The sequence below is a fragment of the Oryctolagus cuniculus genome, chromosome Y, assembly GCF_051225735.1.
Source record: "Oryctolagus cuniculus isolate XC-2025 breed Fujian yellow rabbit chromosome Y, ASM5122573v1, whole genome shotgun sequence".
Taxonomy (NCBI): domain Eukaryota; kingdom Metazoa; phylum Chordata; class Mammalia; order Lagomorpha; family Leporidae; genus Oryctolagus; species Oryctolagus cuniculus.
In genome coordinates this window covers 17974983-18001360 of record NC_142889.1, presented here as the reverse complement: position 1 = coordinate 18001360, position 26378 = coordinate 17974983, and the positions used below count along the sequence as shown (strand labels likewise).

Here is a 26378-nt window from a genome sequence, read left to right as displayed (position 1 = left end):
CTTACTTGAAAGACAGCTCTACCTGCTGGTTTACTCCCTGAATGCCAAGCCATGTGGGTGCCGGGGAGCCAGGTCCTTGAGCCATCTCCCCGGTGGCAATCAGTAGGAGGCTGGAACTGGGAGTGGAGCTGGGACTCAAACCCAGGCCCTCTGGAGTGGGCTGTGGGCCCCGCACCCCCAGGCCAAACAACCACCTTGGTGTTGTCTTTGGACTGAGAAAAATTCCCATCAATGTGATTCTCATGGAGCACACACAGGGCACAACCAAGAGACCTGACAGACACTGAAGGCCAAGTTTGGTAGTATACACACACACAAGCACACATACACGTGTGCACACATGCACGCACTGCACACACATGCACTCACATGCAAGCACACATACACACAAAACACAGTACACACACGCCAACACACAAGCACACACACGTGCATACATGCACACATGTATATCGACATGCACACACATACGTGTACACACAGCACATGCACAATACATGCATGCACACACACGTGTGCACAGTTCTGTCAGGTCTGGGGCTGGACATACATGGACGACAGAGCTCCTGCATCTTGGCTAAGCTCACTGGGAGCCCCAGGGGAGCGGCTCCAGGGGCAGCAACCAGTCTGTGATGGATCAGTCACTCAGCTGCAAGGCGGCCTGGTCCTGCCTGGCTCCACGCTGCCCGCACACGCTGGGGCTCCTGGGCAGTCGCGGGCTGGGAGGGCCACCAGGCTGGCACTGCACAGCCCCTACGTGGCCCCTCCAGAAGGGGACCTGCCCTGACTGGTGCTGCCTCCCCAGGGACCTTCATGATCCCATTCCTCATCCTGCTGGTCCTCAAGGGCATCCCCCTGCTGTACCTGGAGTTTGCCATTGGGCAGAGGCTGCACAAGGGGCCTGTGGGCATGTGGAGCGCCATGCACCCAGCCCTCAAGGGTGAGGTAGGCCCCTCCCTGGGCACCCGGGAAGTGTGGGCAGTATCAGCATAGAGTGGAGGGGCACAGCCTGCCTGCCCAGAGTAAGAGCCCAGCAGGGGGCGCTGGCCACCTGCTCAGGCGGCCTCCATCTACTCCCACACCCTGCCAGCCCGGGGGGTCACTCATTGACCAGCTCTGTGACCGAGGCACTGGCTCCCTCAGACCTCTGGCCAGGGCAGGGGGCAGGGTCCACTGATGAGAGCTCCTGGGGCAGGAGGCCCTTGCCCTGAAGCCCAAGATCCAGGCCTCCCCTGCCTGCCTCTCCTGGTCCCTTCATGCTTGGTTCTGTTAGAGGCAAGCACCTACAGGAGCCCCTGCCCCACCACGTGCGGAATCTCCCCTGAAGCCCCCTCGCCCACGCAGGCATCACCGCCATGCTAGCATCCTTCATGGTCGGGCTGTACAACACCATCATCGCCTGGATCTTCTGGTACTTCTTCAACTCCTTCCAGGACCGGCTGCCCTGGAGCCAGTGCCCGCTGGACCAGAACCTTACTGGTGAGCTGCACCTGGGGCCGAAGCCAGGGTCCTGGAGGGGCTGGGGACAGGGAGCCCCGAGACTCCGCTCCACCCAGGGCAGCCAAGGGAGAGGGAGGCCGTCAGGAGCTAGGGAGCATGCAGCCCCGGGTGCGTGCACGTGTGCTGCTCCCGCCGACACGCGTCACGGCCGCGCCCTGGCAGGCTACACGGATGAGTGTGCGCGCAGCTCCTCCGTGGACTAATTCTGGTACCGCGAGACGCTTAACATATCCACGTCCATCAACGACACGGGCTCGGTGCAGCGGTGGATCCTGCTGTGCCTGACGTGTGCCTGGAGCGCGCTCTACGTGTGCACCATCCGCGGAATCGAGACAACGGGCAAGGTGCGGGGCGGGCGCCGCGCGCGGCTGCGGTGCTGCGGTGCTGCGGTGCAGGGCGCGCCCTCGCCGGCCGCCGTGAGCCCGCCTCCCTGCCCCGCTGCAGGCCGTGTACACGACTTCTAGGCTACCCTACCTCGTGCTCGCCATCTTCCTGATCCGCAGCCTGAGGCTGAAGGGCGCGGGCGCCAGCATCGCCTTCCTCTTCACACCCAACGTGAGTGCCGCCTGCAGCTGCCCACTGCCCGCTGATGCTGCGCTCTCGCTCTGCGCAGGTCACCGAGCTGGCCAACCGGTCACCTGGCTGGATGCGGGCGGGCAGGTGTTCTACTCCTTCTCGCTGGCCCTCGGCGGCCTCCTCTCCTTCTCCAGCTTTAACTCGATGCAGTGAGTAGAGGGTGCAGGGGTCCTGGGGTGCCGGGAGCAGACCACGCCTCAGTTTCTCCATCAGACCTGGAAACCCGGCCACCCTCGCGAGAGCGTGCATGGCAGCCCTTGGTGGGGGCGTGCTGGGGGAGGTATGAGGAGGGCAACCCTGCTGACCCTGTGGCACCTGGCTTCCCGGGTGCTGACCCTTACAGAGGCTCCATCTGGCTGGCAGGACAGGTGGCTCCCACATCTCCACCACCTCTATCCAGTTCCAGAACATTCTCCCTACCCCACCAGCCCAAGTCCCACCCCGTGACCCACTCTCCCTGTCCTGCCAGCTCTACAGGGCCTTGCGGCTGCTCCGCAGGTGCCTGGGGCTCTGTGGCTCTTGGGAACGACCCCACCTCCAGGCACATGACTGGGAGTGGAGCTGTGGGTCCAGCCGGGTCTCCATGGCCGATGGCATCATGTGTGTCGGCTGCACCAATGCCCGGCAGGTCCAGGGGCACCTGAGGCCCAGCTGGGACTTGAACCCAGGGATCTCCTGCTCCAGAATCAAGGGGACAGCTGCTCCGGGGGCCCCAGAGCCAGTAGGCTGTGGTGGGGGAGGCGTGAAGGGCAAGGGCCAAGGGTCCCTGCTCTGGGCTCCCATGCTGGGCACAGCCCTCTGGCCCTCTGAATCCTCAGCACCTGCACCTGCTTGGAGGGGCACAGGTGGACTCCCGCCCAGCCCATTTCCCAGCAGGCCTTGGGCCCTCAGTCCTGGGCCTGGCAGTGGTGCCTTTGCCGACCTCTGCCTGTGGGGTGCGAGATGGTGGTCATCTCCATCAATGGCTTCATGTCCGTGTAAGCAGCCACAGTGATCTACTCCATCATCGGCTTCTGCACCACCGAGCGCTATGATGACTGCTTCAGCACGTGAGTGGTCCTGCCCCTGCCACGCCCTGCGCTGTGTCATCCTGGCTCTGCTCCTAGGAACCTCCTGACCCTCATCAACGCCTTCAACCTGCCGGAGGGCAATGTGACCCAGGAGAACTTCGCGGAGATGCAGCTCTGGTGGAATGCCATGGACCCTGCGGCCTACGCCCAGCTCATGTTCCAGAGCTGCGGCATGAACTCCTTCCTCTCGGAGGCAGGTCCCAGGCACCCCAGCAAGTGGGAGGCAGAAGCGCCCCCGCCGGCCCCCCAGGTTGCTCCCTGGGGCTGCCATCCACTTCCCCTTGGTCGCCACAACGCTGGCTGTGGCACATCCTGCTGCCGCTCGGCTCCCCACACACTGCCTCCTCTCTGTTCGGGAGCCCCCAGGTTGTGGGGGTGTCACTACTTCCAGGCTGGCTCCCACAGCACCAAGCTTGGTGATGGGATATGGCGTCACCTGTTGTCAGCTGTGTGTCACCTTCTGGGCCCCAGGTGGCTGCTGGCATTCCCCATCCCAGCCCAGGCGCCCTCAGCTGCTCCTGGCTCTGCCAGGGCCGGGCGCACCTGGCGAAGGGCCCCGGGCCCCGTGCACCCTCACCTCCCGGCCTGCAGCTCTGCTTTACCCGTGTATCTGGAGCCAATAGGAGGCCTAGGATCAGCCTCATTCTTGCTTGGTATTGTTCGGTCAGTGGGCCGTGCGCTGACAGGATGACCAGTGTGGCCGTCAGGGACCAACAGGCCCTGGGTGACTGGGTGCCATCATGCGGGGCATGGAGGGCATGGGCCTGGCCTTCATTGTCTTCACAGAGGCCATCACCAAGATGCCGGTGTTGCTGCTGTGGTCCGTGCTGTTCTTCCTCATGCTCTTCTGCCTGAGCCTGTCATCCATGTTCGGGAACATGGAGGGCATGGCTGTGCCACTGCACGACCTCAAGCTCATCCCCGCCAAGTGCCCTAAGGAGCTGCTTACAGGTGCGTGTGCCACGGGGGGCCCAGCTGTGTCCCCTTCCCACTGGGCCACAGGTTGGGACCCGCTCGGCTCTGTTTCCCTGCAGGCCTCACCTGCCTGGGGACCTACCTCCTGGCCCTCATCTTCACACAGAACTATGGCCAGTACTGGCTCTCCCTCCCAGACAGATATGCGAGCTCCATCCCCCTGCTCATCATTGCATTCTGCTAGGTGTTTGGGATCCTCTACATGTATGGCATTGATAGGTATGAGGGAGGAGGCAGCAGGGAGTTGGGCCGGGGCCAGCCTCAGGGGGCACAGGACAGACAGCAGAGCAGCAGCCCTGAGTCCCGGGAGGGGGCTCTGCAGGGCCCCTCTGGCTTCCAGATTCTCCTACACCTAGCTGTGCAGAGCAAGCACTGACAGCAGCATTGGGAGACTGCCCAGAACTTGGGGTATATGAGCATGGAGGCCACAGCAAGAGCAGGCCCTCTGCCACATGGCTGAGCAAGAGCCTTGGTCTGGGCCCCCCACAGCAGCCTGGGTGCAGGTGCAGCAGAGGAACTATGGGTGGGTGGGCAGTGGGGCTGGGGTCCTCAGCCCGGGGTACCTATGTTGCAGTGGGGGGCTGTTCCTCCCTGGAGTCCAGGCCTATCCAGAGCAGGGACTTTCAGCCCCCACTTGGCCAGACATCTGGGCACTCACCTTGCTGGGTGGGGTGGCCACCAGAGAGCAGCCTGAGAAGCTATCAAGGCGAGCTGCTTCTGAGACCAGGTGTGCAGGCACAGGTGTACAGGTACAGGTGTGCAGGCCAGATGTGTGAAGGCCAGGCATGTGCAGGCCAGGTGTGCAGGTACAGGCATGCAGAGGCACAGGTGTGCAGGCACAGGTGTGTGCAGGCCAGGTGTGTGCAGGCCAGGCATGCAGAGGCCAGGTGTACAGGTACAGGTGTGCAGAGGCACAAGTGTGTGCAGGCATAGGTGTGCAGAGGCCAGGTGTATAAGTACAGGCATGCAGAGGTACAGGTGTGCAGGCACTGGTGTGTGGATGCCAGGTGTGCAGAGGCCAGGTGTGCAGGCACAGATGTGTACAGGCACAGGTGTGTGCAGGCCAGGTGTGAAGAGGCCAGTTACACAGGTACAGGTGTGCAGGCACAGGTGTGCACAAGCCAAGTGTGCAGAGGCCTGGTATACAGGTACAGGTGTGCAGGCACAGGTATGTGGAGGCACAGGTGTGTGCAGGCCAGGTGTGTGTAGGCCAGGTGTACAGGTGCAGGTGTGCAGGCACAGGTGTTTGTAGGCCAGGAGTGTAGAGGCCAGTTGTACAGGCACAGGTGTGTGGAGGCCAGGTGTGCAGAGGTACAGGCATGCAGAGGTACAGGTGTACAGGCACAGGTGTGTGCAGGCCAGGTGTGTGTAGACCAGGTATAGAGGTACAGGCATGCAGAGGCACAGGTGTGCAGGCACAGATGTTTATAGGCCAGGAGTGTAGAGGCCAGTTGTACAGGCACAGGTGTGCGGAGACCAGGTGTGCAGAGGTACAGGCATGCAGAGGTACAGGTGTACAGGCACAGGTGTGTGGAGGCCAGGTGTGCAGAGGTACAGGTGTGCAGGCACAGGTGTGCACAGGCACAGGTGTGCACAGGCACAGGTGTGCAGAAGCCAAGTGTGCAGAGACCTGGTGTGCAGGTACAGATGTGCAGTTACAGATGTGGAGGCACAGGTGTACAGAGGCCAGGTGTGTGCAGATATAGGTATGCACAGGTGTGTGCAGGCCAAGTGTTCAGAGGCCGTGTGTGCAGGTACAGGTGTGCAGCTGAGGGGCAGGCCAAGGTACACAGGGTTGGCCATGCTCTGGTAACATCATGCAGTGTGGGTTTGGCCATGTGCCTGGCCCCACAGCTGTGCAGCTGTGCTTGGCACTGTACCTGTCTACACGTCCATCTGTGAAAGGCCCGGAGTACAGGGTGAGGCAGCGTCTCACCCAGGTCAGTTGACACCATCCCAGCCTCTGTCTCCAAGTTCAACAAGGACATTGAGTTCATGATTGGGCACAAACCCAACATCTTCTGGCAGCTCATGTGGTGGGTTGTCAGCCCCCAGATCATGCTGGTCATCTTCCCCTTCTACTTCACGGTCAAAGTCAGCAAGGAGCTGATCTACAGTGTCTGGTACCCCAGCTACGTGAGTGCCTGGGGCCGCCCATGCCGGGAGGGTCTCAGGTCGGGGTGGAGGCCCTGCGTGTGCTCAGGGGAGGGTCACAGGTCAGGGTGGAGGCCATGCATGTGCTCAGGGGAGGGTCACAGGTCAGGGTGGAGGCCCTGTGTGTGCTCAGGGGAGGGTCACAGGTCAGGGTGGAGGCCCTGGGTGTGCTCAGGGGAGGGTCACAGGTCAGGGTGGAGGCCCTGGGTGTGCTCAGGGGAGGGTCACAGGTCAGGGCAGAGGCCCTGCATGTGCTCACCTCTGGCCTGGTTCTCCCCCAGGAGGAGTTCCTCAAATCCTGGCAGGTCAGGTACCTGCCCTGGGTGTACATGGTGGTGGTGGTCGTGGCTGGCATGCCCAGCCTCATCATCCCCTGCTTCGCCATCTGCAAGCTCATCAGGGGCCACTGCCAGCAGCCAGGGGACCAGCAGGGCCTGGTCAGCATGCAGTCCACGGCTTCCATGAATGGGGACCTCAAGTACTGAGGTCCCCAGGCTGCGTGTGTGTGTGAGTGCACGTATGCACACATTTATGTGTGTGTGTGAGCATTTCATATGTGTGTGCACTAGCTTGAATATGTAGACATGTACATTGTACATGTGTATATTCATTCATGTGTATGTGATGTTTCTCCATATGCATGCATGTCTATGCACACGTGTGTGTACATGTGAGTTATGTCAGCATTGTGTGCATGCCTGGATATGTATGTGTTGTGTGCACGTATGCCTGTGTGCATACATGTGCATGTTTTATGGGTGTGTGCATATGCATGTGTATGTGTGTACGTGCATCTGTACATATGTAGCTATATATTTTGTGCACATGTGGACGTGTGCATTGTGCTTACACGTATACGCACACTGCTTGTATGCACATGCATGTGTGAGCATATCCAGGTGCACACGTGTTCACACACATGTGTGCATCTGTGTTTACATGTTCATGGCACACACGTGTACCATGTGGGCCCAGTCTCCTTGTCATGAACACAGTACAGCATGCCACACAGCCCTGAGTATGTCCCCCAAAGTCAAGAGCTGAGGGGTGGGGAGGCTGCACCTGCTGCACCCCAGGTTGCCATGGATGGCCGTGGAGCCTGGAGTGTGGGCTGCTGACTCGGCCCTGCAGCCATTCTCATTTCCCAGCCCTCACCCTGTGTCCTCCCCCTATCTACAGACGCTTGACCTAGAGACCCCCGAGGTCAGGGTTTGGGCCCTTTTACCAGAAGCCCATTGAGCCTGTGGTGACATGGCCACACACCCCCTCCATGCCCTGGCCCCACCACCCCTGGCTTAATGAATACTCACCATTTAATCATTGCTTCTGCCTGCCATGGACAGACGCTCTGAGTGCAGCTCAATGCGGCCCAGCCAGAGGAAGACATCAGCTGTTTTCTTACGGGGACATTAACTGAATTGTTAGCCAGATGTTGGGAGAGAGGGTTACAGGGTAACTTGGCCTCGGCCCCTGCCACCAAGGATGCTGTATGCCTCCTGGCCCCCCTGGAGCCCAGGGCTGTGTCAGGGTGGATGGCCCTGGGACTTGGCACCAACCTCAGCCCACGCAAGCTGTGCCTGTGGCGTCTGCTTCCACAAACGGCCACCTCCACGTTCTGCAGAAAAGCCTGAGTGCTTCCCTTCAAGTGGACTTTATAGAATTCTCACAAGTTGGGCTGGGATGCTGGGGGGTCCCCTTCCTCCCAGAGACCCCGGCCACAAACTCCAGTCCTGCAGTTCCAGCTACCTGGCACACTGCAGACACGGAGCAGGGTGGAGTTTGGACATGTTCTGACCACTCAGCACTCACCCCTCCACTGCCCTGCAGTGCCCCTGGCACGGCACGGCCAGGTGTGTCATCCAGGAGGCTGGTGGTTGTGTGATACCTCCAAAACACAGTGCTGCTGCTTGGCATCCTTGTCAACATGACAGACAGGCAGGTTCATGGACATCAAGTGTCCCCATCTAAATAAACCACTGCATCCACTGTCCTCGAGTGTGCATCCAGATGGGCGAGTGTGTCCCCAGGGACAGTGTGGCTGGTGGTCAGCTCCACTCCCCCGTGGGCTGCAATCAGGATGCTGTCCACAAAGCCACATGCTGTGGCCGGGACAGGCTGGGCATTGGGCAGGACTGTCTGCCTCTCAAAGGCCCTGCTGTGCTCAGTGGGGGTCACCCCAGGGACTCCTGTAGCTCTAGGGAGGGTGTGGGCTCCATTCTGAGGCCCCCAGGCTGGGCTAGGGAGCAGGTGCAGCCCCTGGTGCAGGCCACATAGGACTGGCCAGGAAGCCATGGTCAGACTCCCGAGGTGTCAGGAGACAGGTGTGGTCTGAGGACTAAGCCCCCTCCTATGCTGCCCCAGAAGCAGGGAAGCCACAGCCACCACACCACATGTGGCCAGGCAACAGCCTTTATCTGCTAACCCCATTGGGAACTGCATGGCATGGGGAGGTCAGGGGCTGCCAGGGTCCTGGATGGAGGGTGGGGGTCCCTGGTGATGAATGTTCTGGGTCTTGAGGTGTCCACACCCTCGACTCAGCTTCACAGGATGTGGCCACCTTGGCAAACTGAGGGTGGGGGAGGGGAGCAGGGACTTCTGACCCTAAAGAGTCTGCATTACCTCAACATCAAAACACTTGTTACAGATAAATAACTAAAAGCCAACTCACCGTGCCCCTGAGCATCCCCAACAGGAGCACACAGCTGTCGTGGGGACAGCTCTCTCTGTGGTGGTACCAGTCTGCAGCTGACATTGGACACACTCATGGGAAAGGGGCCAGGGATGCAGGCATGGCCAGGCCCCAGGTTACCAATTAACAGGGCTCCACCAGCTTTCCTTTAAATAAACCAGAGGATGTGACGGAGGGGACGCTCGGGCTCTAGGCCAGCAGAGGGTGCAGGTGCAGTGTGGTCTGGATGCTCCCAGAGACACTGGACCACTATGGCCCAGGACCTTGGCCCAGATCCAGCCTTGGATGCATGGGAGGACGAGAGGCCCCAGTGGGACAACAAGCTCCAGTACATGCTCAGTTGTGTGGGGTTTGCTGTGGGGCTGGGGAACATCTGGAGGTGCCAGACCCACAGTGGAGGTGAGCCTGCCAGCCACATCTGGATACCCAAGGGACTGGCCTTCCCCACCCCTGACCTCTGGGCAGCACCACTGTCCCAAAAAGCCAGACATGTGGGGCCCCAGGAAGAGCCCAGCCTTGGCATCTGAGCCCTGGGGACTTCAGGGGCCTGCACATGGGGTCCCAGGCCAGCATGCAGCTTCATTCTCAGCGGCGCTGCCCCTCAGTGTGGAGCCAGTCTCCAGGGGGCGATCACCCTGGTGTCCATGTTCGTGGGGGCTGGTGTCTCCCAAGGCTCCTTGCAGGATGACAGGAGCCCTGGGCTCACCAGCAGTCACAGCACACAGATGCACCTGTGTGGCCCACACATGTGCACCAGCCAGGGGCTGCTGCCCTCAGGGCTGTCATTGCCCAAGTGCCCCCATGTGACGGCAGGCCTGGGACACACAACCCTCTCCAGTGAGGAACCTGGGGAGACTCCCCCAGGGGCCAGGGCCTCGGGGATGCAGAGGTTGGGGGACGGGGCTTCTCATCAGGGATGCAGGCGAGGGAGGAGTGGCCGCCCCAACATGCTACTATGGCACTTGTTTCCAGATGCGGCAAGCATGGCCAAACATGCCGTAACATTCTGTCTTCTTACTCCCCGTTCCTCCCCGGGCTGCGCTGACGGGTGGTCTCACCCCAGCCACTCAGTGCCCATCGCCCATCACTCAGAATTTTGTAAAGAGTGCCCCCACATCTTGCACAGCCGCACTCACCCTCCTCGCTTCTGGGCAGTTCCAGGGTCTTCTGAGCTTGTGGCCCTTCCTCATCCTCATGCCAGCTCCTGTTCCAGGTGTCTGCTTGCCGGCTCCACCTGTCTACACTGGCTGTGCCCACTCTACCTGTCCACACTGGCTACACACACTCCTCCTGTCCACACTGGCCACATACACACTGTCCACACTGGCTGAACACACTCTGCCTATCCACCCTGGTTGCACACTCTGCCTGTCCACACTGGCCACATACACACTGTCCACACTGGCTGTGCACACTCCACCTGTCCACATTGGCTGCGCCCACTCTGCCTGTCCACACTGGCCATGCCCACACTGCCTGTCCACACTGTCCACACTGTCAACACTGGTTGCACACACTCTGCCTGTCCACACTGGCTGCACATACTCCACCTGTACACACTGGCCATGACCACTCTGCCTGTCCATACTGGCCACTTACACATCTTACACACTAGCTGGGCACACTCCTGTCTACACTGGCCACACACACTCCGCCTATCCACACTGGCCGCTCAGACAGCCTCTGAATCTGCTCCACAGTGCTGCCCGGCTGGTTTATTCTCCCATGAGGCTGAGCATGCAGCCAGCAGCTACACCAACCACACCCAGCCAGAACCCAGGCTGGCCACTGGCAGCATGCCAGGTGCCCCAATGGGGAGCAGAGGGTAGCCACCCCGACCCCTGTGTCCTGACAGGGGCCTTTTTCATCCCCTACTTCATCACCCTGATCTTTGAGGGGATCCCACTCTTCCACATCGAGCTCGCCATCGGCCAGCACCTGCACAGGGGCAGCATTGGGGTGTGGACAGCCATCTCCCCCTACCTGGGCAGTGTAGGCAGGCCACCCCCTTCTCAGCTCCCCAGGAGGACCTGCTCTGCACGTGGGTGGCACCGCTCCTCCCCTGCTGTGTGACACTTTGTCCTCGCTGTCTGCAGGGCTGGGCTGCCTCATGATGTCCTTCCTGGTCAGCCTGTACTACAACACCATCCTCACCTGGGTGCTGTAGTACTTCCTCAACTCCTTCCAGCACCCATTGCCCTGGAACCACTGCCTGCTGGAAGGCAACAGGATGGGTGAGGGCGTGGCCAGTGTGGACAGGTGACCTCTCCTGTTCACTGGTCCCCGCTGGACCCAGGGACCACCCAGATCCCCATACGCTCACACACCAAGCCCTGGGCCTCCCTTCCCCATCTCAGCCTCAGAGCGAGGTGAGAGAGCACATCTGGGCTGGAGGGTGGGGGCCGCTTCAGTGCGCTGGTGCCCGTGGCCCTGCTGGCTTTCGAGGCAGAGCGTGCACTGGGCCCGGGCCCTGTGGCCGGCCTGTGACGGGACTGCTGGCTGCAGGGTTCGTGGCAGAGTGCCAGGGCAGCAGCGCCATGAGCTACTTCTGGTACCGGCAGATGCTGGACATCACTGCTGACATCAGCGACAGTGGCACTGTCCAGTAGCGGCTGCTCATCTGCTTGGTCATCTGCTGGGCTGTGGTGTATCTGTGCATCATCAGAGGCATTGAGACCACTGGGAAGGTGAGAGCAGCTTCCTCCAGCTCTGAGGCCCCCTCCCCATGCTGCCAGTGTTGGCTTGGCATGGGGGAGCAGGCACACTCGGGGCCCCATGGGCAGCTTCTCATCCTGGTGACAGTCTCTGCCCTGAACCGCACTCTGTGCCAAGGCAGCCATGCCGGCTCTCTTCTGGTGGCCACTGTGACTTCTCCCTGCCCCTCCATCTCGGTGGACAGTGCCTCTCATAGCCACTGCTCCACTGGGTCTGGCCTGAGGAGCCCCCACTCAGAGCCAGCACCTCCCTGGTGGCTCAGGTTTGCCTCTGCCTCCTGACTGTTCCCCGTCTGGTCCTCCTCCTCTGCTCTTTATGCCTCCACTCCGCCTCCTGTGTGGCAGAGGCACTGTCAGGCTTCTGACTCTTGCTGGATCCCAGAGCAGCACCAGGGAGGAGGGCACATGTAGCTCACGGTCTGGAGGTTCGGGCTCCGAGATGGGCAGCGCCTTCGGTTCAGGCAGCCGGGCAGCTGCAGGGTGGTGAGGGACCACCCTGGGAGAAGAGACACAGGGGACTCACAGCTCTCAGAACCCGTGCTCCCACTGGAACCACCCCTCGAGGCCCTGCCATGACCTCCCCCGACCCTGCCAAGCCACCAATGGGTGGGGTCTGCACCCAAATCCCCCTGCCAAGGCCATGCGCCCACTGGCTGGTAGCGGATCTCAGGGCCTGTCACGGGCCGTCTTCAGGTGACACGTGTGCCCCACATGCAGTGGTCTGCATGCACTGTCCTCCAGGAACACCCCCCTTTTCCCTTCCACTCCTCTCCAAGCCTTGGCCATGTTCTTACACTTACTTAAAATATGTGATAAAGAGCAGACACTGGTTTCTCTCACAGGCGACTGGCGTCTAAGGGCCTTCCCTTGGGGCCGCTGGGGCACACGGGTGGGGGGTGTTGAACACTCATGGCATGGTCAGGGCTCCTCACACCCCCTGCCCCAGGGCAGCCCACACAATCCAGCAGCCACCAGCCTGAGCCTTTTCCCACGAGGCTCTGAGGACAGAGCCAGTGACCAGACCCTGTGGCTCTCACAGATCATCCTGTTAGGAATGCGCTGGGGAGGCCCTGTGGCTTTGGTCTGTGTGGGGATGTGGGGCCGGCCCTGGCCCACTTCTGACTGGGAGCCACCAGGACAGGGGAAAGAGGGGGCTGGGCTGAGAGCCTGAGGTGTGCACAGGAGGACCCAAGGCAGGACGAGGGGCAGCCTGGGGTGGGGGAGGGGGCCTGCCTGTCCTGAGTGCTGGTGCCCACCTTAGCAGACCCATGGGTCCTGTGTGACCATACACCTTCAGAGCTTGACCCAAAGTGCCATGCCTGTGTGGTCACCTTGGGCCACATGAGTGGTCACAATGGGGCAAGGCCCCTCCCCCGCTCCTGCAGGGCCACTGTGCATCTGACCTGGCATCTCCTCCAGGCCATCTACTTCACGGCCCTATTCCCTTACTTGGTGCTGACCATCTTCCTCATCAGAGGCCTGATGCTGTCTGGTGTCACACACAGGCTCCGCTACCTTTTCACCCACAACATAAGTGGAGGGGGGCAGGGGGCACAGTGGGCAAGGGATGCGGGCCTCGGGGTCTCAGCAGGGTTGGGACAAGGACTTTGGTCTGGGGTGTGTGGACTGGTGCACCTGCAGGAAGTCCAGATGCTGACAAGGTAGGAGTGTGGGGGAGGGGCTGGCAGGAATCAGCTGTCACCTGGGGCAGAAACGTCCAGCAGGTGTGGCACACAGGACCAAGGGGCTTCTACTCAGAGCCTGCAGCACTTCTAGACCATTCCATTGGTCCAGGATCCCAAGGGGGTTTTCAGGGCTGCTGACCACCACCAGGAGTCAGCTGCACACCTGGGCATGAGGCTGTCTCCCCAGACACCCAGCAGTAGGCAAATGGGGCAATGGGTGCAAACACCCCTGCCCAGGGGCCTCACATGGTTAAAGCCATGCATGGGAGAGGATAGGGAGCATGCCCGGGTCAGAGTCAGCTCAGATCTGGTTCTAAGCCCCACCACCGAGTGCCAGCCACACTCTGCCGTGGGCCTGATGAAGCCACAGCTTGCTGGCTGCATCGCAGAACAGGGGAGCCGTGTCAACTACCACGCCAAGCAAGCTCCCTCCTGGCACAAAGTCCTGAATGGTTCTTGGAATCTGTACAGGTCACACCTGGTTATGGTGTGACCCAAAAGGACCAGGGAATGTTCTAGAACAGCATCTGCTGTGTTCATGTTTCAGAGGCAGATTCTCCAGAACCTGTGGGTGTGGATGGATGCAAGCCACCCAGATCTTCTCCCGGTCCCTGGCCTTCAGTGGACACATCGCCTTTGCCAGCTACAATCCATCCAGGTGGGCACCTGCCCCAGCTTGCTTGGCACCCTGGTGATGCGGTGCCAGCCAGCCAGGGCTGAGCTGGGGATGGTGCTGTGGGACCTGCTGGCCTGGGGTGGGCTCCACCTGGCTTGTCCGTTCCAGGAGCTGCTGTGTGTGCCCAGCCTGACTGGCCTGGGGCAGGTCTGGGGCCCACAGGGCACTCAGCACAGATCTGAGCCTTTCCACAAATGGTCAAGGAGTAGAATGAGGCAGTGGGGAGGGGCCCAGGCTCAGTGGGTGGGGGCCCTCCCGAGGCCCTGAGTGCTCCCGTGTGCAGGAACAACTGTGAGAAGGACACCATGGTCATCTCTCTGGTGAATAGCATGACCTCCCTGTATGCCTCTGTTGTCATCTTCTCCATCATGGGCTTCCAGGCCACCACAGACCATGGACAGTGCCTGGGCAGGTGAGGCTGGGCCACGCCATGGGCAGGGGCGGGGCAGGCATGCCAGTGTTCTGAGGACTCTCAGTGGAAAAAGGGTCTCAGCAGATGAAACTCGGGTGTGGATGGAGCTGAGGTTGCCCTGGGGAATGTGGGCCCCGAGTAGGGGACAGCCACAGGGGGCAGGAGGGGTGCCCTCTCGAGCCTCTAGGGGGCTGCCACCTGACCCCGTGTGCCCGGGGCCTCTAGGATCACACGCACTATACATGTCTCCACTCTGAGATATGCACAGTGCACAGCCCTAAGGCAGCCCCAGGAAGCCGATGCTGCCTAAGCAACCCTGAGGCCCTCCACCCGACCATCCAGACACGTCTCATTCAGGGAGTTGGGTGGGCTGCAGCCTCTGGCACAGGGAGCTCTGCCCCTGCAGAGTACACATCCCTGGAGGGGGCTTCAGGCACCCAGTGGGTGGGGCAGGGGTCCTGCTGAACCCGTCGGCACCCAGGATGGCCCCCACATGCAGAGCCAATGGGTGGTGCCTGTGCCAATCCCACACCATTCAGAGGGAGGAGGCAGAGGACAGGCCAGCCATGGCCAGTGCGGTAGGAGCTGGTGCCTCAGGAACACTGTGTGAGCATGTGTGTGCTTCACACGTGTGTGTGTGTGCCTCATGTGCACCTGTGTGCCTCACATGTGTGTGCACCTCATTTGTGCTTCACTGTGTGAGCCTCACCTCAGCACCACCCTCACCAGTGCAAGAGGGGCTTCTCCAGCTCCTTCACCTGGACCCCAAGGACAGGGTCCTGTCACGTCCTAGCTGGATTCCCAGAGTTTCATAGAGCATAGCAAGTGGTGGCCATGCTGCACCATGCAAAGCTGCTTCTCTCTGTTCCAGGGCTCCCACTCCCAGGGTGTCTGCCGACTCTGGGTTAGAGGGTGCTGGGCTGGGGTTCCCACTCCCAGGGTCTCTGCCGACACTGGTGAGGGAGTGCTGGGCTGGGGCTCCCACTCCGGTGGCTGTGCCCACACTGGGGGTGCTGGGCTGGGCTGGGCACCTGGGGCATCAGGATGAGGCTTGCACTTCCTGCCCTGGCTGCACTTGGCCCTTCTCTGCATGGCTGCGTGAGACCCTGCATCATACAAGGCACCAACATGGAGGGGATCATCACGCTGCTCCTGGATATGGGGGTCATCCCCACGGGGATCCCCAAGGAGGCCCTCACAGGTGAGTGCACAGCTCAGCCACAGGGATGCCTGCTGCCTCCTATACAGAGCTCAGGGGCCCTGGGCTAGCCCACTCCCCGAGGACAGCCCAACGGCTCCGGGCAGGACATGGGTGGACCTGCCCTGACAGTGGCCCACTGAGGCCAAGCTCTGACCCACCTCCGGCAGGTGAGGTGAGGTGGGGTGGGGGAAAGGGGCAGGTGCAGGCCTCCCACCCAGACCCTGCACCTCAGGGCTGGCCTGCCTAGCCTGCCTGCTCTCAGCCACCTGCTTCATGCTGCAGTCCAGAAGTTACTGGCTGGAGATCTTCAACAGCTACGCGGCCTCCTTCAACCTCATGGTCTTCACCTTCTTCAAGGTGGTGGGGGTCATCTACATCTACAGCCTGTGGCAGTGAGCTGAGGTCCACAGGAAACCTGGGGGGGTGGGGAGGGCCCCACAGCACCACTGAGCCCAATGTCTGTGCAGGTTCTGTGATGACATTGTGTGGATGATAGGGCAGCAGCCAGGCCTCTACTGGCGGGTGGTGTGGCTCGTGGCCAGCCCCCTGCTCCTCCTGAGTGTCTTCCTGGCCTACCTCATCCTGCTGGCCCAGAGGACACTGAGCTACCAGGCCTGGAACCCTCAGCACGTAGGTCCTCCCACAGGGATCAAGGGGCCGCAGTGACCTGCAGGGTGACCCTGGTAGGACCGGAGCCTCTCGAGGGCCTCAGAGCAGTGTCCAGACCCTGGAGACATCAGTCCTTCCAGCCCGCACTTTCCACGTGGACAGCCAGCCAGGGAAGTGACAATTCTAGTGTCTGGGAGAGGTCAGGAGGCAGACTGGCAAAGGGTCACTCCCTGCCTGGTCCACACAGGGGACTATGTAACACCTGGCCTGGGCTGCCCCTCCAAGTGAGCACCAGAACCCCTCAGGGTCCGCCTGGGGGAAGTGAGAATTTTCTGCTTTATCCTGGGGTCTCAGATCACACCTCACCTGTCCACAAGTGTTGGAGGCCAGTGGGTGGGGACCACATGCCCCTGCCTTCCCTGAGGGCTTCCACCCAGAGGGAGCCTCAAGCCCCAGCTCCCTCATCCCTGAGCACCCACCCAGGATGCTGCCCTCCTGTAGTCCCAGGGAGGACTGGGGCTGCCTCCGTGCACAGGTGGTCGGGTCATCCTCGCTCTGCTCAAGGCCTGGGGTCTGGAGCCAGAGGTCTGACCACTCCAGCTCTCTCTCTCTTTGCCCCCTGCAGGAGCAGTTCCCCTCCAGGCAGGAGAAACTACCCTGGCTGGGTGCAAGCCATCTGCATGCTCCTGTCCCTGCTGCCTGCTCTGTGGGTCCCGGGCATCACACTGGCCCGGCTGGTGGCCAAGTGTAGGAGGCAGCAGCAGGATGAGTGGCTGGACAGCAGCCTGAGGCTGCAAGACAGCAGGGCCCACTGAGGGGCAGGGATGGCCGTGGGTGACCTCATCACACCCTGCCACCAACTCTGCAGGACCCTTGGCTCCCCATGTCTTGGGCCTGCTCTATCCAGGGTCCACTCTGCCCTCAAATGGGAGGCAGAGTCCACCCAGGGGCACACCCAGTTCCTGGCTGCCATAGGAGTCCCTCTGTGACAGTGCTGCCCACACAGCCTCAAGCTGTGATGATGGACAAAGGGCAGGCGTGCTGACAGCAGGCCAGGCCCTGCACAGCTTCCCTGCCAGGAATCCAGCCCCAGGCTGACCCCCAAGTCCAGCCCAGGATAGGGGGCAGGAGTCATCTGCACACATGTGAGGGGGACACACGGGTGCTGGGAGCCCAGCCAGGGAGGACTCTGGGAGACACCGCCAGTGTCAGCACCCATGCTCAAGGGCAGAGGCTGCTGAAGTCAGATTTCCTACCGCGGGGCCTCTCGGCCACTCCCTCCAGGTCCCCAGCCGCCCTCCACCCACCAAGCACCCAGGCAGTCAGCCCCCACCTGCCCACCCCACCCCCACTTCCTTCTGACCACTGACCTCGGCCTCACACTGCCAGACCAGTACCACAGAGCCCCTAGCCTTTTCCCAGTGCCCTGCAGAAACACACAGCTGGCCACACCCCCTGTGGCACCTGGCAAGGCATGTGTGTGTTATCACTCAAGGAGCATCTGTGCTGGGAGCAGCTCTCGCCACCATGGGTGTGACCAAGGCCCAGCTGCAGAGGAGCTGAGAGCTAAACACCCACTCAGCCCCAGCGCTCCATGCACGTCTGAGCCCACAGTGGGGGAGGCTGGCACTTAGCCCTCCATCATGACACCCCCTCCCCACGCCATGCTGACAGGTGGCAGTGAGCATGGGGTGTCACACAGGGGAGCCCATACCACAGGGGGCATCCCAGGGCTCAGCCCCATCTTGCTAGCTTGGACATCACTGCTAACAGCAGCTCTGAGCAGACAGCCGAGGGGACGGGAGCTCGCGGGACCCACAGGCATCTGCCCACTCTTAGCTCTGCCCTGCGGTGTCCCTTTGGCCAGCCCCCCCCTCGTATGCTGTAGAGACCTCATGGTTCATGACCTGCCCTCTGCACAGTAGACAGTGCTGGCAGGGCCCCCACAGGGCTGGGAAGTGAGGGCAACGCTGTCCCGACACTGCCGTTGTGGCCTGCAAACCCTACCACTGCCCTGAATGGCTCCGGGGCTGCCCTTCCTGACCACACCTCACCTGGCCACCTTGTGCCCAGGAGTTTGGCCTGGAGGGGCCCTCAGGGGCTGGCGGTGGTGGTGTCAGAGCCCTGGTTCAGTGGCCAAAAGGGAAGGGGTGGGGCATGGGGACAGAGACCCAGTGGACACCCAGCCTCCAGAAAACTCAGCCATGGATGTGTGGACAGATGGACACTCATGTGAATGTGGACATGGCCCAGGGGCTGCAGAGGGCAATGGTCGACCAGCGTGACACCCCCATGGGCATGAGCCCTCCATGTAATATCCCTGACTGGCAGGGGCTGGCACAGGAGCAGATGCTGCCCTCATGTGGCCAAAACAGAGGAGTCCACAGAGGGCCCCTCCCTCCTGGACACCGTGTTCATGGGCAACAGCCCCTGGGGCAGACAGGGCCACCACCACCACAAGGTCACCCAATGGGGGACTACAGTTAGCACGACCAGGAGGGGGCGCTGGGGAGCAGGGCACAACCATCTTGTTTTTTGGGGGGCGCTATCCCTCACAGTCACAGCAGCCCCCACAGGTGACTGTAAGCCTGCCCCCTGGGGGTTCCGCCCCATCTCCCTCTCCCTGCCCCGCCCCTGTCAGGAGCTGCTCACTGGGAAGGCCAGAGCTTGGGCAGCAAAGAGGCTGATGCCGTTTCACCTGTGGGGATCACGTGCCCACAAAGTGGCCACTCAACACTGTATCCCCTGTAGGTACTGGCTGGAGTCCTGGCTGCCCTGCTCCCACCCAGCTCCCTAATGGCCTTGGAAGGCAGCAGAGGATGCCCAAGCACCTGGGCCCCTGCTACCCATGTGGGAGACCCCGATGGAGCTCCTGGCTCAGTGTTGGCCATGGCAGCCACCAGGGGAGCAGGTGGATGGAAGCTCTCTCCCCCTCCCTGTCACTCTCAAATGAACCAATAAATCTGTGAATTATGAAAGCTCAGCTTTTCCAAGGTTTGGCAAACTCAGTGAAGCCTGAGAACCTGAGTGACAGTACAGCAGGGCCTGGGGTTCCCCATGGGCACAGCGGCTTAGTCACCAGGACGGTCTGGGGTCCCATGGGCACATTGGTTCAGTCACAGGATGGCCTGGGTTCCCCTGGGCATGTTGGCTTAGTCACCAGGAAGGTCTGGGGTTCCCGTGGGCACATTGGCTTAGTCACCAGGATGGTCTGGAGTCTTCCTGGGCACATCAGCTTAGTCACCTGGATGGTCTGGGGTGCCCTGGGCATGTCGGCTTAGTCACCAGGAAGGTCTGGGGTCCCTGTGGGCACATCAGCTTAGTCACCAGGAAGGTCTGGGGTCCCCTGGGCACATTGCCTCAGTCATAGGATGGCCTGGGTTCCCCTGGGCATGTTGGCTTAGTCACCAGGATGGTCTGGGGTCGCCGTGGGCATGTCGGCTTAGTCACCAGGACAGTCTGGGGTCCCCTGGGCACATTGGCTTAGTCACCAGGAAGGTCTGGGGTCCCTGTGGGCACATCGGTTTAGTCACCAGGATGGTCTGGGGTCCCCTGGGCTTGTCGGCTTAGTCACCAGGACATCTTTTGAATGCAGCAGCAAAGGGGCACATCCTGTGCCATAAAACCCAGCACGAGGTGCTAGGAGCCCTGTCCAAGGTCCATGTCCATGACCCCATCTGTGACATCCCATTAGGTTCTAGAATTACTCACAGCAGCTGAAATGTCACACAGGTGCCTGCTCTGCCAGGCTTCAGGCTGCCCAAGCCACCCCTGTGGCTGAGGCCACTCCTTCACCAAATCCCCCCCAGCACTGCCCTTCCTGCTCTCAGTAGGGTCCTCAGGTCACATTAGGCCCCCTGTACGCTGGGGCCTGCCAGGGGAAGGGGGCTCCCTACTCATCCTCATCAGGCACTAGGCAGCGCCACGCTGCCTGACAGATACGTGGCTCTAGCACGTGAACAACACTCCTCCACGGCGGCCACGTGTCCTCCTGCCCTGGCATCTGAGGACGGTAGGGGAGTCCACACACACTGCACCAGACACTGGCTCCAGAGGACCACTGCAGGGACGGAGGCAGGGACGGGGCAAGGGGAGGCCTGGGCGGGGCTGCACAGTGGACACCTTGGGTCAGGGATGCTCAGCCTGGACTTTGGATGAGGGGGTGGGTAGCTTGCTGCTCCCAGGTACATGTGGGTCAGCACCCTGGGGCCTCCCCTCACTCAAGCTGGGCAGCTTAACCAAGCACACAGCACAGGGCTTCCCTTGGCAGCCCTGGATCACTCGGGGGTGATGAGCAGGCCCGGGGCAGGGCACATGCTCACAGGCCCACGGCCCATGGCCAGGTCTTCCATGAGCTTCCTCCTGGCTGTTCATGATGGGGTCTTGAGAGGACTCAGTGGTGGGCTCTGCTCCCCTTACAGTAGGGAGGGGACTGACCTGAAGGAAGAAGGCCCCAAGGACAGGCCCTGCCCTGTGTCTCAGATGACCCCTCCCCCAACAGCGATGTGCCCGCTCCTCTAGCCTCAGTCCAGGATGGTCTTGAAGACTGCGGTCAGGGCCGGGTCAGCTGCAGCCTCCAGGGCCTCCCAGTGGACGTCGCCCAGGCCCAGCACAGAGGCACCCAGCAGGCTGGGCCGCTGCGCCCGCTCGTAATTGAGCATGCTGAACAGAGTCCTGATGTGCGAGGTCCAGGACCGGGCCTGGGGCACACAGGATGCAGCTTCAGGGGGGCTGTAAAGGGTGGGCAGCCACAAGCCCACCCAGCTTCCCAGGGTCCTGGGAGAGCCCAATGCAGAGCCGGCCTTCAGCCCACTGGCCGGGCTCCTCAGGGTTCCTGTCACTGCACCTCAGGAACCCTCACCCAGCAACACATGTGACCCTCAGGGATGCTAGCCATCCATCCAACTCCAGCTGAGCAGCTGCCTGGGGCTGGGGTCCGCAGCACCCACCCCCCCACAGAGGCCAGGTCCTTGGAGTGACTGCAGCAACGTTAACTGATGACAAAATCACCCCACCGTGGCAGAGGCACCAGCAGCCATGGGGGCAAAGCCACAGAAAGAGCCACAGGGGGCGGGGGAGCCACGGGACGAGTCCTGCAGTCCTTAGGGGGCAGCGACAGCTGTTCTTCCCTCCCCTCCATGCGGCGCCATGGCAGGATTCTGAGGGCCCTGGCCAGTGCCCCCTGTGGGCTCCCAGGCCCAGCTGGGTACCTCCCCCAGCTCCTCGTCCACTCACAGCAGGACCCATCTTTGAGCACACAGGCACAAGCCTGTGAGCTTTTGTGTGGGGCAAGATGGAGGCCAGGTCACCTTCTCCCTGCGGAATGTTCTGGCTCCCACCACAGAGTCCGGGTTCACAATGGGCCGCAGCCCACTGGGCTTGGGGATGAAGCACAGTCTGGCCATGGGCAGGGCCAACCTGGCCTGCTGCTAGACCTCTGCATCCGACAGCTCCCGCAGCTGTACCTGCTCCAGGTGCTGCCTTCAACACACCTGGGGCTGGGGTCAGGGCCGGGGTCAGAGGGGGTCAGGGCCGTGGGCAGGGCCGACCTGGCTGCTGCTGGACCTCTGCATCTGACAGCTCCTGCAGCTGCACCCACTCCAGGTGCTGCCTGCAACATGCCCGGGGCTGGGGTCAGGGCTGGGGTCAGGGACAGGGTCAGGGCTGGCCTGGCCTGCTGCTGGACCTCCGCGTCTGACAGCTCCCACAGCTGCACCCACTCCAGGTGCTGCCGGCAACACACCCCGGGGCTGGGGTCAGGGAACCTTGGTCCCCGTGGACACAGCACACTCTGTGGGGTGGGGCGAGGGCTACAGATGCCCTCGCACACCACAGACACCTCCCAGGAACCCCCACATGGGGGCCTGAGGCTCCCATCCCACACCTGGCATGACTCGGCGTAATCAGTCCTGATCCCTCAGTCTGACTCAGCAGAACCAGGAGCCAGCATCTCCACCATTCAGGTCCCATCCCCTGATGCCACCCCCACCAAGGTCATCCAGAGGGGATGCCTGTACCCCCAGGTGTCCCTGCAGGAGGGGTCTCTGCGACTCACGACCCAAGTCCCTCAGAAGCGCCCTGAGGGGACTGAGCCCAAGCATGAGCATATAGGGTGTGGGCCAGCACAGGGTCTCTGCAGGCCAGCACAGGGCTACCATGGGCCAGCACAGGGCCTCCCCTCCATGGGCCAGCATGAGGCCTCCCCTCCGTGGGCCAGCACAGGGCCTCGCAGCCTGTGGGGAGCCGGGACATGGATGCCACATGCGGTACCTGATGCTTACGCTTTGCAGCCTGCTCCAGACGCTCCTGTGGTAGAAGAGGAGCTGGTTCTTCTGGAACGTGGTCTCCATGACGTAGAAGAAGGACCTGAGCAGCCCCACCACATAGATGTCCAGCAGCCAGAACAGGAACCTAGCCAGGATCCCCTCCCTCAGTCTGTGCTCCATGGCCGGGACGTGGCCATGCCCTGGAACGAGGCAGACCCCGAACGTGCACCCTCACGAGGCAGCCACGGTGGGAGTGCAGGGCATGAGGGACCCTGCAGTCCTGAGCTGGCTGTCCTGGCTTTGGTGAACATGTCGCTGCACGTGTACTGGCCCCTGGCATCCCATCGCACACGTGGCTCACAGGCAATGCTCGGGTTGGCACGCAGAGCAGACAACATGGAAAGGGCTCCCAGGTGTGACGTCAAACTCACAGCCTCTGGGCGGAAGACCAGGGGCTGGCGGGACACACAGCATGGTTACACGGCTGGACCCCTGTGGACCCTGGCATCAGACCTCGCAAGCAACTCAGGGCCCACCAATAACTGGTTCAAGAGAAACTGGGGAGGGGCTGGGGCAGGGCAGACCCTGACCATAGGGACGGCCGCTAGGCGAGCAGGGACAGTGGCCAGAGTCCAGGTCCCTGCTCAGGACAGCCAACGGCACTGGGCCAGGTTTAATGCCCTCAGCCACCCACAGGTGGCTTACAAGGACCCAAAGGCCGAAGACGGCAAAGCCCAAGGAACGGGGACACCAGGGAGGCAGCGGCGACGGTGCCGGGGACCTGGAGGCTACTCCTGGCTCCTGGCTTTGGGGACTGCTGCAGGCATTTCAGTGGTGAGCCAGAGGATGGGTGCTGTCTCATTGTCTCTCTCTGCCTCTCAAAGAAATGATGAGCAGCACACTCTGGCCAGCCTCTCCCTAAATGCCGTCCAGCGGGCTGGAAGTAATGGAAACCTCACCCGTGTGTGTGGCTGAGCTACAGCTAAGCCAAGGAACCCAGCAGAGTAAAAACCCAGGAGCAAATGGCACCGCGGTTTCACACCCAGCCAAGCATGGCGCTGTGGAGTGGTCAGCTGAGCTGGGAGGTGGCAGAGCACAGGAGATGGCCCCTGGGGCCGAGGCTCGTGTAGCAGCCAAGGGTCCCACCATGTGCCTGCGCGGAGACTGAGAACTCACCACCCCACGTCACCCCTGCAGTCGACCATGCTGAGCGGGTAGAGCTGACCCTCGGGAGCCCGGCACAGGAGCCGTAGGATACCACCCAGGCCTCATGGTTCAACTGTCCCCCTGTGCAGGCTCCGCCACCTCAGAAGTCACCACAGAGGGACTGGTGCTGTGGAGTTGCAGGTTAAGGACCGCATGCAACGCCGGCATTCATGGGAGAGCCGAGCGCCAGTCCTGGCTGCTCCACCTCCCTGCTAATGTTCCTGGAAAAGCAGTGGAAGATGGCCCCAGTGCTTGGGTCCCTGCACTCAGGTGGGAGGCCTGGAGGAAGCTCCTGGCTTCAGCCTGGCCCAGCCCGGCAGTTGCAGCCATCTGGGGAATGAACCAGCAAATGAAAGCTCTCTCTCTTTTCTTCTCTTTCAAAATAAATCAAATCTTTTAAAAAGTAACTGATATCAAAATAACTGCATATTACTACATAAGGTGCAGCAAAAGCAGTACTTAGAGGCTAATGCATAGCCACACATCCACCATCAGAAATTTATAGAATGACAGGAAAGCCTGAAAAAGGCATTAGGAAGAAGATAAACAGAAATCACTGAAATTCAAAACAAAGGCTTGAGAGAGTACCCCATGGGACAACAGAACTCAGTCACTCTGAAGGTCAAAGGGCAATGGGGGAGGGGTGACAGGAGGCTGAGCCAGACACAGAGCCACACACAAGAACACAGGGTCAGCCCTCAGGGAGGGGAGGACTCAGCAGGCAGCACACAGTGGCCTGGGTGAGGCCATCCGGCCGACGCCGAGGGCAGAGCGAGGGAGACAGGGTCCCCGCAGCTGCAGCAAGAGGGACCAGAAACAGCCCAGCACCAGCAGCACCACCTCTCCCATGCACAGCCCACACTGGGAAAGCTGGCTCATCCTGCCCCATGCAGCAGGCGGCCAGCTGGCCTGGCAGGAGGCAGATCCCCAACCTCAGCATCTCTGCTCCCTCCGCGAAGGCGGTAGAGTGGCCACTGCCTGAGCACACAATGTCTGGGTGGGTGCACAGAGCAGTGCTGGGGGTGCCCAGGGCTGATGTCACACCTCCCGCTGTGGGGGCATTTCCACGACACAAGGACAGAGCGGTCACTGCATATCTCCATCACTGGCCAGGTTTCTTGGGGAGCCTGACAGGGCATCCACCCCTACAAGCCCTCCCCGTCGGGCCTTAGGGAGGCAGCCATCTGACTCAAGCCCCACCTACCCAGGAGCAGCCCGGGAGGTGGGGGGCCTGAGCTGGCAGACACTGCCATAGTCCCCTGGAGTTCAAATGGGAAACATCATGGGGGCGCTGGCTCAGCCACACAGGGAGCCAGGGCAGGAGCCCCATTCCCTCCTCCTGGGCAGCACTCACAGGAAGTCTAACCTTGCTCCTCTCCCCTGCCCAGCACATGACCCGACATCCCCCACCCCACCCCATCAGCAGGGGACGGTCCAGTCCAGGGGGCGCGGGGCAGCCTTACCCACCACCCCCTCAGCTCCCGGCTTGGCGCTGGCCGACGCCAGCTCACCTGGGCTCTTGCACAGCCAGGTGCAGTCCTGCACCCTCACCTACCAGATCAGCTCCTGAGATGAACTTCTTTGTATTCCTCGGGAGGGAAGCTTGTGCCTGGAGCCCCAGAGGCGCGCGGGGGGGGGGGGGAGGGGAGGGGGGACGGGCGGCACTGACAGGCCAGCAGGAACTCATGCACCTGCCACGGGCTGCTGTGCTGCTGCAGGAGCCTCACCAGGCGCCAGGCGCCAGGAGCCCGTGTCCTCCTGGGGGTCAGCGGCCGGCCTTGAGGACTGCACCTGCGTGGCCGGCCCCCGCAGCGGGCAGTGCGTCCGGAGGAGCGAGCCATAGGGGCACTGCGTGTGGTTCGCAAGCAGCTTCCGGAACAGGGGCCGCGGCCTGCGGCTACCCCTGGGCCTCGGCATCCAGCCCAGGAAGATGGCCTCCAGCAGCCTCCGGGCGCCCGCCAGGCTGGGCCGCAGGGAGCTCAGTGGGAAAGATGCGCGCAGCCGCTCGCCGTCGCCCAGTAGTAGAGGAAGCGCTTGGTCTCCGCAAACACTTGAGCCTTCGGACGTGGTGACCACCGGGCAGCGGAGTGGCCGGGCTCCCGCTTAGTCCACTTCCGTGGAAGCCCTGGAGCGTATTGTCTCCGAACACTCCGCAGGCGTCATCGCACAGGCCCGGGACACGCCCACGCCCCGAACTGCAGGCGGGCGAGCCCAGGGGCGCCCAGGCCTCGCCACCGCTGCTGTTCCGAACCCATTGCGTGGCCACCGGGCCCACCTGGGTCCCACAAGCTCATGGTGCAGGAGGGCCGGGCCTGGGCGACGGGCGCAGAGCTCCTACAGAGGCGGCCCACACACCTGGTAGGCGCAGCTCAGGGACACCAGCATTTAGAGCGCGCAGCGCGCCAGCAGGTGCATGAGCATGTTGCCCACGTGGCACAGCAGCAGCCCCCACTCGCCGCTGTCGCGCAGCGTCTCAGTCACCGTGTTGGGCAGGTAGCTGCTCCTGCAGGTGGTGAAGGCCCAGGGCAGGCCTCCGCGGGCGCCGTCCAGCAGCACGAAGCTGAAGGCTAAGTCTTGGCTTGCAGCGCCAGAATCCCATATAGGCATTAGTTCATGTACCAGCTGCTCCACTTCAGATCCAGCCC

The 26378-nt window shown here is 61.9% G+C and overlaps 1 protein-coding gene and 2 pseudogenes across 1 annotated transcript; 2 read left to right on the top strand and 1 right to left on the bottom strand.

Annotated features, from left to right (window-relative positions):
- Positions 1–813: 813 nt before the first annotated feature.
- Positions 814–2229, top strand: LOC149119312 (sodium-dependent neutral amino acid transporter B(0)AT1-like). Its single transcript, XM_089325095.1, has 5 exons — positions 814–940; positions 1345–1479; positions 1562–1608; positions 1719–1844; positions 1945–2229. The coding sequence occupies exons 1-5, from the start codon at positions 814–816 to the stop codon at positions 2227–2229; spliced, it is 720 nt and encodes a 239-aa protein (XP_089181221.1).
- Positions 2230–9215: 6986 nt separating this feature from the next.
- On the top strand, positions 9216–17076 carry LOC149119311 (sodium-dependent neutral amino acid transporter B(0)AT3-like; annotated as a pseudogene).
- Positions 17077–20784: 3708 nt separating this feature from the next.
- LOC149119310 (telomerase reverse transcriptase-like) lies at positions 20785–25988 on the bottom strand (annotated as a pseudogene).
- Positions 25989–26378: the final 390 nt, after the last annotated feature.

Coding starts and splice junctions, on each gene's coding strand:
- LOC149119312 (XM_089325095.1), top strand. CDS start 814: ATGATCCCATTCCTCATCCTGCTGGTCCTCAAGGGCATCCCCCTGCTG. Junction 941..1,344: donor CATGCACCCAGCCCTCAAGG/GTGAGGTAGGCC, acceptor TCGCCCACGCAG/GCATCACCGCCATGCTAGCA. Junction 1,845..1,944: donor GAATCGAGACAACGGGCAAG/GTGCGGGGCGGG, acceptor GCCCCGCTGCAG/GCCGTGTACACGACTTCTAG.